Genomic DNA, 14,918 nt, shown 5'->3' with positions numbered 1-14,918 from the left:
GGGGGAACCACTTGAACCCTGGAGGTGGAGGTTGCATTTGGCTGAGATTGTGCCACTGTACTCCAGCCTGGGCAACAGTGTGAGACTCTGTCAAAAAAAAAAAAAAAAAATTACAAAAAAGGGGTGAGAGGATCTGATCTAAGTGATGCCACACACGGCTGAGTGTGGGTACTATATGGAAAACATGGGGATTATGAAGATGGCTATAATAACTGCCATATTCCTGTATGTATGTGTCTTTGCAATGCAACTTTGGCACTCCTTCCACCAAGAATTGAATTCGATTTTCCCGCTTCTTCAGTCTGTGCCAGTTTATTGACTTGCTTTGATTAGTAAATTGTGGTAGGACTGATGTACAGGTTCTGGAGCCTAGGCCTCAGGGAGTTTTGAAGATTTCATCCTCACCCTGTTGGAACTGTGGGACTATCATGTGAAGAAACCAGGGGAGTTTCCTTGGGGATGAGAGACTACATAGAGAAAGAGGCTCAGCCAATAGTCAGCACCAACCACAGACATGTGGGTGAGGCCATCTTGTACCATCTGGCAAGTAACCAGATGCCTGTAGTCACATGAAGAACTCTAAATGAGAACAGCACAATAACCATCCAGCTGAACCCAGTCTGACTTGCAACCCTACACAATTGTTATCAAATAAACAGTTGTTGTTTTAAGTTTCTAGCTTATGGGGTGGTTTGTTTCACAGAAGCAGAGAATGAATGCAAGGATTAGTGACCATCTATGCATTGAGATGTGAAAACCATAGCCCTCTTCCAATGTTCAGTTCCCAGGTTTATTGATTTTAAATAACCAAGGCTTACCAGTGTTTGAGGAAATCCTCTACTATAAAGAACAGAGACTACTAAAGCAAATAAATAGAGACAAGAAACTTGGAGGAAACAGGTAATGCAAGGAGGAGGAAACTTTAAAAATTGTTGTTAATGTTATCAGAATGATTCAAATGTGATTGCCATAAAGCAAGAGCAAGATGCTATGACAGATTGGGCATAGTGGCTCATGCTTAAAATTCCAGCACTTTGGGAGGCCAAGGTGGGAAGATTGCTTGAGGCCAGGAGTTCAAGACCAGCCTGGGCAACATAGCTATACCCCATCTCTACAAAATAAAATAAAATAAAAGACCAACCAGGTACAATGGTGTGTGACTGTAGTCCCCACTACATGGGAGGCTGAGGAGGGAGAATCACTTGATCCCAGGATCTGGAGGCTGCAGTGAGCCATGATTGTGCCACTGCACTCCAGCCTGGGTGACAGAATGAGGACCTGTCTCTTAAGAAAAAAAAAGATGCCATGAGAAAAAAAGATTCAGAGAAAAAAAAAAGCTCTTGGAAACTAAAAGCATGAGAAGAACAAACAAAAAAGAAATAGAAAAGATAGGAGAAAATAGAAGGGAGAAACTTATCAAATAAATAATACAAAAAATTTATTAGCATGGAAAGGTAAGATTCTCTAGACTGACAAACCCAAATGAGGGCCAACCTCAGTTTAAAGATCCACAAAAAGGTAAATCAGAGTGAAATTTCACAGTTCCAAGGTTAAAATGGAACCCTGAGTGCTTGTAAAAAGAGAAAAACTAGACTAAACTAATTAGCAAACAACAAATCATTCTGTGAAAAGGATTGGAATCAGAATGGCATCAGATTTCTCAACAGAAATTCTGGAAGCCAAAAATCATGAGAGCAATGATTCAACCTAGAATTTTCTGCCAAAAACTGTCAAACAAATGTGTGTGTGTAATAAAAAACAAATACACCAGAGCACACACAAAAACACATGAGGGAAAGAAATAATTTACTTCCTGAGAGCTCTTTCACAAGAGTGACCAAATAAAGTCAGAGCAAAAGCTGAATGCTGTTCCAGAACTCAACCAGCGGGAAAGAAGGAGAACTTCTGTAAGGAGAAAAAAAGCACAATTCATGGATTATCGGTTGCCTTTGATTATGTGGAACTTGAGAGACCATTAGAGTCATTGGGAAGAATTTGTGATAGGTACATTAAAAGTTAACCAAATGAGTAGGAATGCCAGCAAGTAATCATAAAAACTGTTCTATGAGAAAGGTAAACACAATCACAGTGTACAACATACTCAGCATTGTTCAACATTTGCATACTTGGAATACTTTAAACCCCAGATATTTCATAAAAACTGGATGATATAATTATACTGAGAGGACAGGCAGAGAGGCAGATCTGCTGACCCAGAAGATCTTATTATTATGTTAAAAATCTAACATAATATCTAACACAATAAGAAGTCAATAATTTTTAAAGTGTACAATACAGCATTATAAACATGATAATTAAGAATCTAAAGATGGCCGGGTGCGGCGGCTCACACCTGTAATCCCAGCACTTTGGGAGGCCGAGGCAGGCAGATCACCTGAGGTCAGGAGTTCGAGACCAGCCTGGCCAACATGGTGAAACTCTGTCTCTACTGAAAATACAAAAAATTAGCAGGGCATAGTGGTGCATGCCTGTAATCCCAGTTACAAGGGAGGCTGAGGCAGGAGAATTTCTTGAACCTGGGAAGCGGAAGTTGCAGTGACATCCCTGCTCTCCAGCCTGGGTGACGGGGTGAGACTTGGTCTCCAAAACAACAACAACAACAACAACAACAACAACAACAACAACAACAACAACAAATATATGACCTATTTCAAAAGAAATATCTAGAAATATTGGCATTACTGACTTTGGGGAGTGATTCTGGGTATAGGCGGGGGACTTCTGGTTTTAGTTACAAAAGAATCTTAGTTTTGACTTATTTATTTACAAATATATTACTTTGATAAAAATAAGCTAGTAAGGTTTAGCAATATTAGAATTTTGCAAGTGATACATTGATTTTGCATTTGGTGTTTTTGAGAATCATAGCCATAAGAAATATAATTGTTTACCCCTTCTGACTTGGTTTTATATTTTCACTCACAGGGAAAATTTTGCTAAAAAACTTGCAGGAAGTCTGGGGATAAGTAGATAGTGTCAGAATACGGGTATTTTATAGATCTACGACTAGTTTCTACAAGTAATTCATCTGAAATTAGTTGTGCTTTAATGTGAGGATCAGTGAGTCTTTTCCCTTCTGGATGAGACTAAAGAACTATAGTAAATAAAGGAAAAGAGAATGGAGTCTAATCTTGAATAATAAAAAAAGTTAAATTGTAATAATTGATTTGAAGTGAAGAAATGATTTAGGAGTTTCAGTTATATTGAAATTAAAAAACCGATCAGTTTTAAAAGTAAGCGTTTTAATTTTCAATAGAAATAAAGAAAATGCCCAGAGAATAGTTATACAAGAAAGTGCTTTGGACTTGAAGTCAAGAAGGTCTAAATTTGATCTTTGGTTCTGCCTCTTAAACAGTTTTTTTTTTGCGGGGAGTTTTGTCGGCCGGGAGCGGTGGCTCACGCCTGTAATCTCAGCACTTTGGGAGGCCGAGGCAGGCGGATCACAAGGTCAGGAGATGGAGAACATCCTGGCTAACACGGTGAAACCCCGTCTCTACTAAAATACAAAAAATTACCGAAGCATGCGGGCGGGCGCCTGCGCCTGTAGTCCCAGTTACTGGGGAGGCTGAGGCAGGAGAATGGCGTGAATCCGGGAGGCGGAGCTTGCTGTGAGCCGAGATCGCGCCACTGCACTCCAGCGTGGGCGACAGAGCCAGACTCCGTCTCAAAAGAAAAAAAAAAACCAAAACAAAACAGTTTTGTGACTTTGGTGGTGATGTTTAATTAACCTCTCTCAACATTAATTTTTCTATCTGTAAGGCAGGGATAGAAACACTAAATTTACAAGACTATTTTAAGAACTGTTTAAGATTATGTGTGTAAAAGCTCTTTACTGCACATTGACAGCATTACATAAATGTAGAGTCATTATTAAAATAAATCAAATTTTATCTTAAGTTCTTCTTTTAGCACCAGTTGCCTAGTGTAGAAAGCACAGTATTCAGTATTGGAGACAGCAAGTAACTCAGATGTTCAATGACAAACAAAACTTTCAAATGAACTCCATAGCAAGCAGGGTCAGAGTAGGAGAAATTCCTATTTCTCCCTATCAGCTCTGTCAAATAGGAAGCAAAACAGGGTGAAAAAGGACAGTAAAGAGCATTAACCTGTGTTGAACCTTCAGTCATACAATAAACTTATAATTAACTTAAGTGAAGTCTTAAAAAATTCAATTATGTAAAATGCAGGATTTTGCTGTTGGGAGATTAATTAAACGAGATCAGAGGATGGGGAAGGTTGGGAGTCAATTGACTCTTACGTTTCAATTCTCATTATTATGGGATTTTACTGTACTTCACAAAGAGTCAATCCTTAATATCTCAATTTTGGTAGAAAGTAGATTATTTTTTCCCATTAATTCTTCTATGGGGCCCAGAAATTTATGAACTTCACAGAATGCTTACTACTATTTTTGCTAATTCAATGAATATTTTCAAATATAATGTTTTTTGTTATAAAAGTCTGCATTGTGTCCTGAATTAGTAACATACTCTCTGCTCACCTGCAGTTAGCTCCATCATCTCAGTGCGTTAGTTGTTCTGTTGTTTTTCATTGTTTTTTTTTTAAGATTACATGAGCTTCTGGTAGTCTGCCTGAGTCCAGTTTAAGACCTCTACATTCTGAACAAATGGCCTTATAAACAAAGCAATTGCAAAGTGAACTTAGTCTTCACATGGAATGTAAAATTGTTATCAATCTGGTTCATTTTATTTTGTGAAAAATTAATTTATCTTTTAGACTGCATGTGCCAAATCTCTCTAGCTCACAGCAGACAAATTAATGAGCTGCTCAAAGCCTGCCTGGGTCAGTAGAGTTCCTTGGAGGTATTGCAGTTTCATGTATTTATAATACTTTCAGGTGGTTTCTGGTAATATGGGCCCCTGAATAGAATAAGAATTAGAAAATTTACTCAAAGGATGCATCAGCCACCATGCTAGTTTGAAAAGAAAGAAAGCATTGTGTGTTCTTTTGAACTGACAAAAAACAGCGATATAGCAGCGCTTCACCCCCAGTTTAAATGGACTGTTTAGAAAAACTAGATTTTAGTAAAACGTAAGTATTAAACCTACACAAAAATGGAATATTTGAGAAAATATAATTAAAATATGAAATACTAGCTCACAAAATTAGCTTCCTCTATCATTATTCATTAATCTTTTTAAATGTCAATGTTAGATTGTGGGACTAAATGGATTTTTGATCAAAATACCACATTCTTAATGTTGCTGTTTAATTAAAGAAATAACTTCTGAAGAGTTTACTTTTCCCAGTGACACTCAGCATGTATTGTTCATGTAGCAAATTTGAGACTGACTCAATAATATTAATAATAGCATATACTGCCTTTTTGGTGCCACACAATGTTTTTGCACATATTGATTCATTTAATCCTTATCACTCTGCTATCAGGTAGCCACAGAAAAGGTAAGTAACCTACTCAAAGTTACACTATTAATAATATGAACTAGATGATTTGAACACAAGCAGTCTAGCTCCAGAGTTCTCAGTTATGCTAGCTACCTCACCTAGCTTTTCATTTTTATTACCTCTTGCTAACCTTTGTGTTCCTGAATTACCATGGCAGATTGCTCTGCTCAATGGATGGTTCTATGGATACACACACACACACACACACACACACACACACACACGTACATTTACTTAGAAACATTCTGTTTTGGTAGGGAATCATTCTTTTCTACATATATTTATGATCAGCAAACTTTAGTGTTTGTGTAGGAAACGTTAATTTTGCAGATAGCTGCTAGCTTATAGTGAGTGTATTTTGGCAATGGATTTACATTGATAACTGATTTTATTTCATTGCTTCCCAGAGAACATTTGTCTAATAGTTGAAGGGCTGTTTTCACTGATTCAATCTAAAAGATGCATAGGAAGATTGAGATCATGGTCATTCTCCAACGATAAAGTAGCTGTGACACTAGTAACCCCAAACACTGCTCATTTAGGTGCTTTGCACAGTGTCAAGAATGCAAAATCAGTAAATGTCTTTTACTGTGGAAGAACATAGTTCATGAAATTGCAGGTACTCCTACTAGTATTCTGTTTTCTTAGATGAATAATGTGACAACGGACTATTGTCTTGACATCATAAAGAAGTTTGAAGTTTCAGAAGAAAATAAGGTGAAAATGTTCTTGGCATAGAAGGTAAAATAACCAATATTCTTTATTTCTCATTTCTTGATTCAGCCTGTTAAATTAAATTCCATCAAAATTTTAGGAAAAGAAATCAGGAGATATCCGTGGGATTATATTAATAAATAATTCAAATAAAATCTACAACACACATATATTTTCCTGCAAAGCAAAGACCATGATGTTGCTATTTCTCTTACTTTTGCAATGCCCATAAGCATTTTCCACTTCAGGCAAGTCTACCTGATACCACCATGTGTGATGGATGCCATGACATATTTGGACTTTTCTCAACTGGCTGATTTTGGAAATAGCCTCAGCCTGATAATTTCATGAAGGGAAATTCAGTCCTAAAATAAGTTCTCTCTGAGACTAGTGACTTGCCATGTTTCTTTTAAAATGGTAGCAACTGACTGTTTTCCTAATTGGTAGCTTTGGAGAAGCTGTTGGAACCACAAATCTCATTAATACAGTGACTTCATTTTATAGTTGAGGAAGTGAGGCTCAAATAAATTAAATAATTCGCCCACAGTTATGTACTCAGAATCTAGCTCCTGGAATGTCAGACATAAATTATATGGTAGAAATATAGCTAATGTATGTATATGTATTTAAAATATGTAAAGAAATACCATGAAGGCTGCCACCCAAGAGGAGGATCTTTCAGGCAGAGCAGATGATCTTTAATGAAAGACCAGCTGCCTATAAGAGCATGCAAAGCCATGGTTTATCTAATCAATTTTGACCGTTGGCCCCTCATTACTTCTGCTCCCAGATCAGTGTGAATAAGGGGGGTTTAATACCATCTATTTACTTCCAGGGGCGGTAGGTGATTAAAATGAAGTGGAATAATTTAAAATCTTAGATCATTAGCTGGGTGTGGTGGCTCACACCTGTAAACCCAGCACTTTGGGAGGCTGAGGGAGGGGATCACTTGAGGCCAGGAGTTTGAGACCAACCTGGCCAACATGATGAAATCCTGTCTCTACTAAGAATACAAAATTAGCTGGGTATGGTGGCACATGCCTGTAATCCCAGGTACTCAGGAAACTGAGGCACGAGAGTCCCTTGAGCCTGGGTGGTGGAGGTTGCAGTGAGCCGAGATCGTGCCACTGCACTCCAACCTGGGTGACAGAGTGAGACTCTGTCTCAAAATATAAAATAAAATAAAATAAAACGAAATCTTAGATCATTAAAACTGTTTTAAAACAACCAGAGATGATAAACTAACTTGGGCCTTTTCTGTGCTAAGAAATGAATCTTTTCTTTGGTGAGGCCCAAAAGATGGAATTAAACATGGTTTCCTAAGTTATGAACATAAAAGTTGGCATGAAGAAATTAAATTTCAAAGGATATTTACAAATATAATTATACCTAATGATATTTGAAGACTTGAAGTAATTTACCCTATAATTATTCTGTTTAGATATTTGCAAGTCATCCATGTATTTATTTGTTATATTAATGAAAACCTCTTTGACCCAGGCATTATATTTTGAAAGATTCTAAAAAAACTGATAGGGTTTTCTAAATAATCTTAAAGGACTGTTTCAAAGTTATAAAATGTGCCAGCCATTAGCAGCATTTTTTCAAACCAGTTTGGTTGTCAGTCACACCCTGAATTTAGACAGTGTTTAACTTTTGACATACTACCTTAATTATGGCACTGACTTTACTATATTTCAGATGAACTTAATAACCTATCAATTGCTGGTTGATCAGGGTACCTCTTGGTATAACTATGGCTTTAGCATGGCATTAGTCACTGCATAAGCATAGCTTGAGTTCAGTCATCAGTAATTGGCTTGGCCCCTCCTCTACCTAGTCAAAATTCTTAAAAGTTAACATATATCTATTATGTATGTAATATATAATATATATAACANAGCTTTTCATTTTTATTACCTCTTGCTAACCTTTGTGTTCCTGAATTACCATGGCAGATTGCTCTGCTCAATGGATGGTTCTATGGATACACACACACACACACACACACACACACACACACACGTACATTTACTTAGAAACATTCTGTTTTGGTAGGGAATCATTCTTTTTCTACATATATTTATGATCAGCAAACTTTAGTGTTTGTGTAGGAAACGTTAATTTTTGCAGATAGCTGCTAGCTTATAGTGAGTGTATTTTTGGCAATGGATTTACATTGATAACTGATTTTATTTCATTGCTTCCCAGAGAACATTTGTCTAATAGTTGAAGGGCTGTTTTCACTGATTCAATCTAAAAGATGCATAGGAAGATTGAGATCATGGTCATTCTCCAACGATAAAGTAGCTGTGACACTAGTAACCCCAAACACTGCTCATTTAGGTGCTTTGCACAGTGTCAAGAATGCAAAATCAGTAAATGTCTTTTTACTGTGGAAGAACATAGTTCATGAAATTGCAGGTACTCCTACTAGTATTCTGTTTTTCTTAGATGAATAATGTGACAACGGACTATTGTCTTGACATCATAAAGAAGTTTGAAGTTTCAGAAGAAAATAAGGTGAAAAATGTTCTTGGCATAGAAGGTAAAATAACCAATATTCTTTATTTCTCATTTCTTGATTCAGCCTGTTAAATTAAATTCCATCAAAAATTTTTAGGAAAAGAAATCAGGAGATATCCGTGGGATTATATTAATAAATAATTCAAATAAAATCTACAACACACATATATTTTCCTGCAAAGCAAAGACCATGATGTTGCTATTTCTCTTACTTTTGCAATGCCCATAAGCATTTTCCACTTCAGGCAAGTCTACCTGATACCACCATGTGTGATGGATGCCATGACATATTTGGACTTTTCTCAACTGGCTGATTTTTGGAAATAGCCTCAGCCTGATAATTTCATGAAGGGAAATTCAGTCCTAAAATAAGTTCTCTCTGAGACTAGTGACTTGCCATGTTTCTTTTAAAATGGTAGCAACTGACTGTTTTTCCTAATTGGTAGCTTTGGAGAAGCTGTTGGAACCACAAATCTCATTAATACAGTGACTTCATTTTATAGTTGAGGAAGTGAGGCTCAAATAAATTAAATAATTCGCCCACAGTTATGTACTCAGAATCTAGCTCCTGGAATGTCAGACATAAATTATATGGTAGAAATATAGCTAATGTATGTATATGTATTTAAAATATGTAAAGAAATACCATGAAGGCTGCCACCCAAGAGGAGGATCTTTCAGGCAGAGCAGATGATCTTTAATGAAAGACCAGCTGCCTATAAGAGCATGCAAAGCCATGGTTTATCTAATCAATTTTGACCGTTGGCCCCCTCATTACTTCTGCTCCCAGATCAGTGTGAATAAGGGGGGTTTAATACCATCTATTTACTTCCAGGGGCGGTAGGTGATTAAAATGAAGTGGAATAATTTAAAATCTTAGATCATTAGCTGGGTGTGGTGGCTCACACCTGTAAACCCAGCACTTTGGGAGGCTGAGGGAGGGGGATCACTTGAGGCCAGGAGTTTGAGACCAACCTGGCCAACATGATGAAATCCTGTCTCTACTAAGAATACAAAAATTAGCTGGGTATGGTGGCACATGCCTGTAATCCCAGGTACTCAGGAAACTGAGGCACGAGAGTCCCTTGAGCCTGGGTGGTGGAGGTTGCAGTGAGCCGAGATCGTGCCACTGCACTCCAACCTGGGTGACAGAGTGAGACTCTGTCTCAAAATATAAAATAAAATAAAAATAAAACGAAATCTTAGATCATTAAAAACTGTTTTAAAAACAACCAGAGATGATAAACTAACTTGGGCCTTTTCTGTGCTAAGAAATGAATCTTTTCTTTGGTGAGGCCCAAAAAGATGGAATTAAACATGGTTTCCTAAGTTATGAACATAAAAGTTGGCATGAAGAAATTAAATTTCAAAGGATATTTACAAATATAATTATACCTAATGATATTTGAAGACTTGAAGTAATTTACCCTATAATTATTCTGTTTAGATATTTGCAAGTCATCCATGTATTTATTTGTTATATTAATGAAAACCTCTTTGACCCAGGCATTATATTTTGAAAGATTCTAAAAAAACTGATAGGGTTTTCTAAATAATCTTAAAGGACTGTTTCAAAGTTATAAAATGTGCCAGCCATTAGCAGCATTTTTTCAAACCAGTTTGGTTGTCAGTCACACCCTGAATTTAGACAGTGTTTAACTTTTGACATACTACCTTAATTATGGCACTGACTTTACTATATTTCAGATGAACTTAATAACCTATCAATTGCTGGTTGATCAGGGTACCTCTTGGTATAACTATGGCTTTAGCATGGCATTAGTCACTGCATAAGCATAGCTTGAGTTCAGTCATCAGTAATTGGCTTGGCCCCTCCTCTACCTAGTCAAAATTCTTAAAAAGTTAACATATATCTATTATGTATGTAATATATAATATATATAACATTTTTTATATATATATATATGGTTATATTTAAAAGGCTATTCCTAAAAGTCATATTTTATTTTTTGACATTGTCTGTTTGACTGTGTTAGGCTGTTCTTGTGTTGTCATAAAGAAATACCTGGCCGGGCATGGTGGCTCATGCCTGTAATCTCAGCACTTTGGGAGGCCGAGGCGGGCAGATCACCTGAGGTCAGGAGTTCGAGACTAGCCTGGCCAACATGGTGAAACCCCATCTCTACTAAAAATGCAAAAAAATTAGCCACATGCAGTCGTGCATGCCTATAGTCCGAGCTACTGGGGAAGCTGAGGCTGGAGAATCGCTTGAACCCGGGAGGCGGAGGTTGCAGTGAGCCAAGATCGTGCCACTGTACTCCAGCGTGGGTGATAGAGTGAGACTCCATCTCAAAAAAAAAAAAAAAAAAAAAAAATACCCAAGGGTAGGTAATTTATAAAGAAAAGAGTTTTAATTGGCTCACATTCTACAGGCTGTACCGGAAGCATGGTGCCAGCATCTGCTTGGCTTCTGGGGAGGCTGGAGGGAGATTTTACTCGTGGTAGAAGGTGAAGTGGGAGGAAACAGGTCACATGGCTTGAGCTGGAGCAGGAGAGAGAGTGGAGTGGAGGGAGCCATATACTTTTAAAGAAACAGATCTCAGGAGAACTCATGCACTATTGCAAAGACAGCACCAAGCCTTGAGGAATCTACCCCCATGATCCATACACCTCCCACCAGGGCCCGCCTCCAACATAGGGGATTATATTTCAACATGAGATTTGGGTGGAACAAATATCCAAACCATACTACTGACCTCAAGCAAATCTCTAATTTTTCCAGTTTTCCCCACAAAGGCCATCCTGAGGGTAAATAAGACAATCATTATGAACATTTTTTGACCCCTTTTGTCCCTCTTAGAGCTATTAAGTATGTATGCTTTGAAAGCTGTGGTAAGTCACTCTCTCTTTCTTCCAAAGGCTTCACGAACTTCATGCGTAGTCCTGCCTGTGACATATTTAACCCATTGCACCATGAAGTGTACCAAGACATGGATCAGCCCCTCTGCAACTACTACATTGCTTCCTCTCACAATACATACCTGACTGGGGACCAGCTCCTTTCTCAGTCCAAAGTGGATATGTATGCACGGGTGCTGCAAGAGGGCTGTCGCTGCGTGGAAGGTATGTGCACTTTTTCTGAGTTCCGGTGTGTATGGGCGACCCTGTCCTTCAATTAGTCTGTTGAGTCTAGAATAAAGAATGGAGACCTGAAACACACTCTCACACTAATTAGTACTATTTTTTCTGCTCATTGTAAAGTCAGTCTTAACTCATAATTCTCTCTGGCTCCTTATTGTTCAATTGGGAGAAAGAGGTATGTGTTAGCAGTTGTGAAGCATACCGTTAGTTGCTGAGAAATTATGATGAAAATTAAAGTCTTCCTAGAAAGGTATTTTAATTATACAATTGCAAAATCGTTCAGGAGAGCTTTTTTTGAGATAGAGTCTTGCTCTGTCGCCCAGGCTGGAGTGCAGTGGCGCGATCTCGGCTCACTGCCATCTCTGCCTCCTGGGTTCATGTGATTCTCCTGCCTCAGCCTCCCAAGTACTGGGATTAGGGGCATGCCATCACACCTGGCTAATTTTTTTTTGTATTTTTAGTAGAGACGGGGTTTCACCATGTTGGCCAGGTTGGCCTTGATCTCCTGACCTCATGATTCACCCACCTCGGTCTCCCAAAGTGCTGGGATTTACAGGCATGAGCCACTGCGCCCGGCCAAGCTCTTTGTTTTTAAGATACTTTGTGGTCTATCAGTTATCCAACACTTATTAAACTTCTAGTGGGTTCTAGGTGGTGAGTATACAGAAGTAAGTAAAATATGAATTCTGTGTTCAGGGAGTTCATGGTCTAGTGGAAAGGATGAACGTTTTTTAAAAAAATAATATAAACCAGGCATGGTATTGTACTCCCATAGTTTTAGCTACCCGGGAGGCTGAGGTGGGAGGATTGCTTGGGACCAGGAGTTCAAAGCTGCAGTGTGCTGTGATTGTGCCTGTGAATAGCTATTGCATTCCAATCTGAGCAACATAGTGAGACCCCACCTGTAAGAGAGAGAGACAGAGAGAGATAGAGATAGAGAGAGAGAGAAACAATGTGAAAATTCCACCAGTTGATTGATATACAATAGTATAGAAGTGGGGGTATAGAGAATGAAGTGCGAGATAAAATGTGATGAGAAATCAGTTAGGCTAGGAAGGGAGCTGGGGGTCAGCTGTAAAGGATTTTGAGTGCTATGGTGAGGAATTTCAATTTCAGTTTTTGGTAATGAGGGGCCAGTGAAGGATTTTAATATCTACAGTGATATGATCAGATTTGCAGTTTAGAAAGATTATTTGGGCAACAGTGTGAAAAGATAATTTTAAAGGTTTTTTTTTTTTTTTTGACATGTGTGTTTGTGGAGGGAGAAGGGAGGTGAAACTGGAGGCAGGAAGATGGTGGGAAGGCTATCACAGTGAATCCCAGGGAGGATTCCAAAATCTTGGACTAAGTGAGAAAGAGGTGATGATAAGGATGCAGTATTAAAGAGGTAAACTTAGTGGAACCTGGTGAGAGAAAAGAATGAAAAGAATGAAGGGGAGAGATAGAAGGTGGATGGTGCCACCCCATACTGTAGGGAATCTGAGAGAAAGAGCCTAAATGAGTCCAGTTTTCCATCTGCTGAATTTAGAGTGATTTTATAACATGTACGTGGACATCTTTATCAGTCACTTGGATAACAATGTCTGAACTTACTGAAGAGTCTGGGCAAGATAAGGATTCCAAAGTGCTGAACTTGGTATGTGGTAGTTAAAATCATGAAAATGTACAAGATCACTTACAGAGAGAAGGGGAAAAGAGAAAGAGGCCTGAGGACTTCAGCGATCCAACGATTAGGAGTAGGCAGTGCAAGGGGAGCCAGCAAGGCCAGTGCAGAGAACAGGAGTACTTGCATCTAAAGGATGAAAGGGTTAGAAAGGAATGGCCAGAAATGCCACAGGGAACAGAAAAGTAAAATAAAATGAAGTATCCAATTTAGTTGCATTTGATAGCAGGGAATTGTTGGTGGCCTTTGCTATGTAGGTTGATGATATGTTAGTGGGCAGTTGGTTACCTGCTGTGGGTTGGTGACTGGGCATTTTTCTGCATCCAAATGCTTGATGATACAGGCTGTGGGGCAGTTTTGAGACTTGGAAGTGGGGGAAATAATATAGGTTTGTTTTCAGGTGGGATAAAGGGGACAAGAGATTTTTGAAAGGGCGTATGCCTGTTTTCTCAGAGAAGTAGGAGACAGCATCATCCACTCAGTATAAAGTGAATGGAGGTTGGCCACAGGGCTTAAAATCAGAAAACTGTTAAAGAAGTTATCAGAGAATGTGACAGGAATTGACAAGGTAAGTCAGGGAAGGCCAAGCTGATTTCAAACAGTCTTGACTGATTCAAAATCTGGATGCTTAGACTCCTTTCGATCCCATCCCCAACAGTACTCATCTGCTTAGAGAAGGAGTGAAGACAGATTATGGAATTGATCCAAGTCTCAGGATTTCTAGGTCATATTAAATATCTTCAGGGTATTGGTGAGAGCTCTTATAAGTAACTGACAGGGGCTGCATGGTTCTAGGAAAGGAAGCGAAGTGGATAGGGCACCATAAAATAAGATTAAGAGACTAGAAGACTCAAATAAATAGAAAAATGTGGAAAGTTGTCATCACACTTAAAAAACATGAGAACAGAGAGCTGTCATTGCAATGGGATTTAGTCACAGGTGACAATATCCAGATTGTGTCATGGGTGAGCATCATGGAAACAGAGTGAAGCAAGGGACTATTGGCCTTGAGGAAGTCAGTGCTAAGGGATTAAATAGATGGCTACATGGTGTTTTAACTTACAAAGGATGCAGACAGGAGCAGATTGGAGATTAAAAACTATAAGCCAGACACTTAAGTATAAAAACAAGGTGGCCAGGCACAGTGGCTCATGCCTCTAATCCCAGCAGTTTCGGAGGCTGAGGCAGGCAACTCACTTGAGATCAGGAGTTTGAGACCATGTTGAGGCCAACATGATGAAACCCCATCTCTACTAAAACTATAAGAATTAGCCAGGTGTGGTGGCATGTGCCTGTAGTCCTGGCTGCTCAGGAGGCTGAGGCAGGAGAATCACTTGAACCCAGGAGGCGGAGGTTGCAGTGAGCTGGGATCACACCTTTGTACCCCACCCTGGGCAACAGAGTGAGACTCCATCTCAAAAAAAAAAAAAAAAAAAAAAAAAAAAAAAAAAAAAAAAAATGGTGT

General features: G+C 38.6%; 1 protein-coding gene across 1 annotated transcript in view; it reads left to right on the top strand.

Annotated features, from left to right (window-relative positions):
• PLCH1 (phospholipase C eta 1) overlaps positions 1–14,918 on the top strand; it is a 227,451-nt gene that overhangs the window by 140,497 nt on the left and 72,036 nt on the right. The window contains 2 exon segments of the mRNA XM_017847382.1: positions 8,617–8,710; positions 11,569–11,772. Coding sequence (XP_017702871.1) covers positions 8,617–8,710; positions 11,569–11,772 — 298 coding nt within the window.

Source organism: Rhinopithecus bieti, unplaced genomic scaffold (genome assembly GCF_001698545.2).
Source record: "Rhinopithecus bieti isolate Rb0 unplaced genomic scaffold, ASM169854v2 scaffold_28987, whole genome shotgun sequence".
Lineage (NCBI taxonomy): Eukaryota > Metazoa > Chordata > Mammalia > Primates > Cercopithecidae > Rhinopithecus > Rhinopithecus bieti.
The sequence above is the reverse complement of the archived record's forward strand: the minus strand, read 5'-3'. Positions and strand labels throughout refer to the sequence as shown.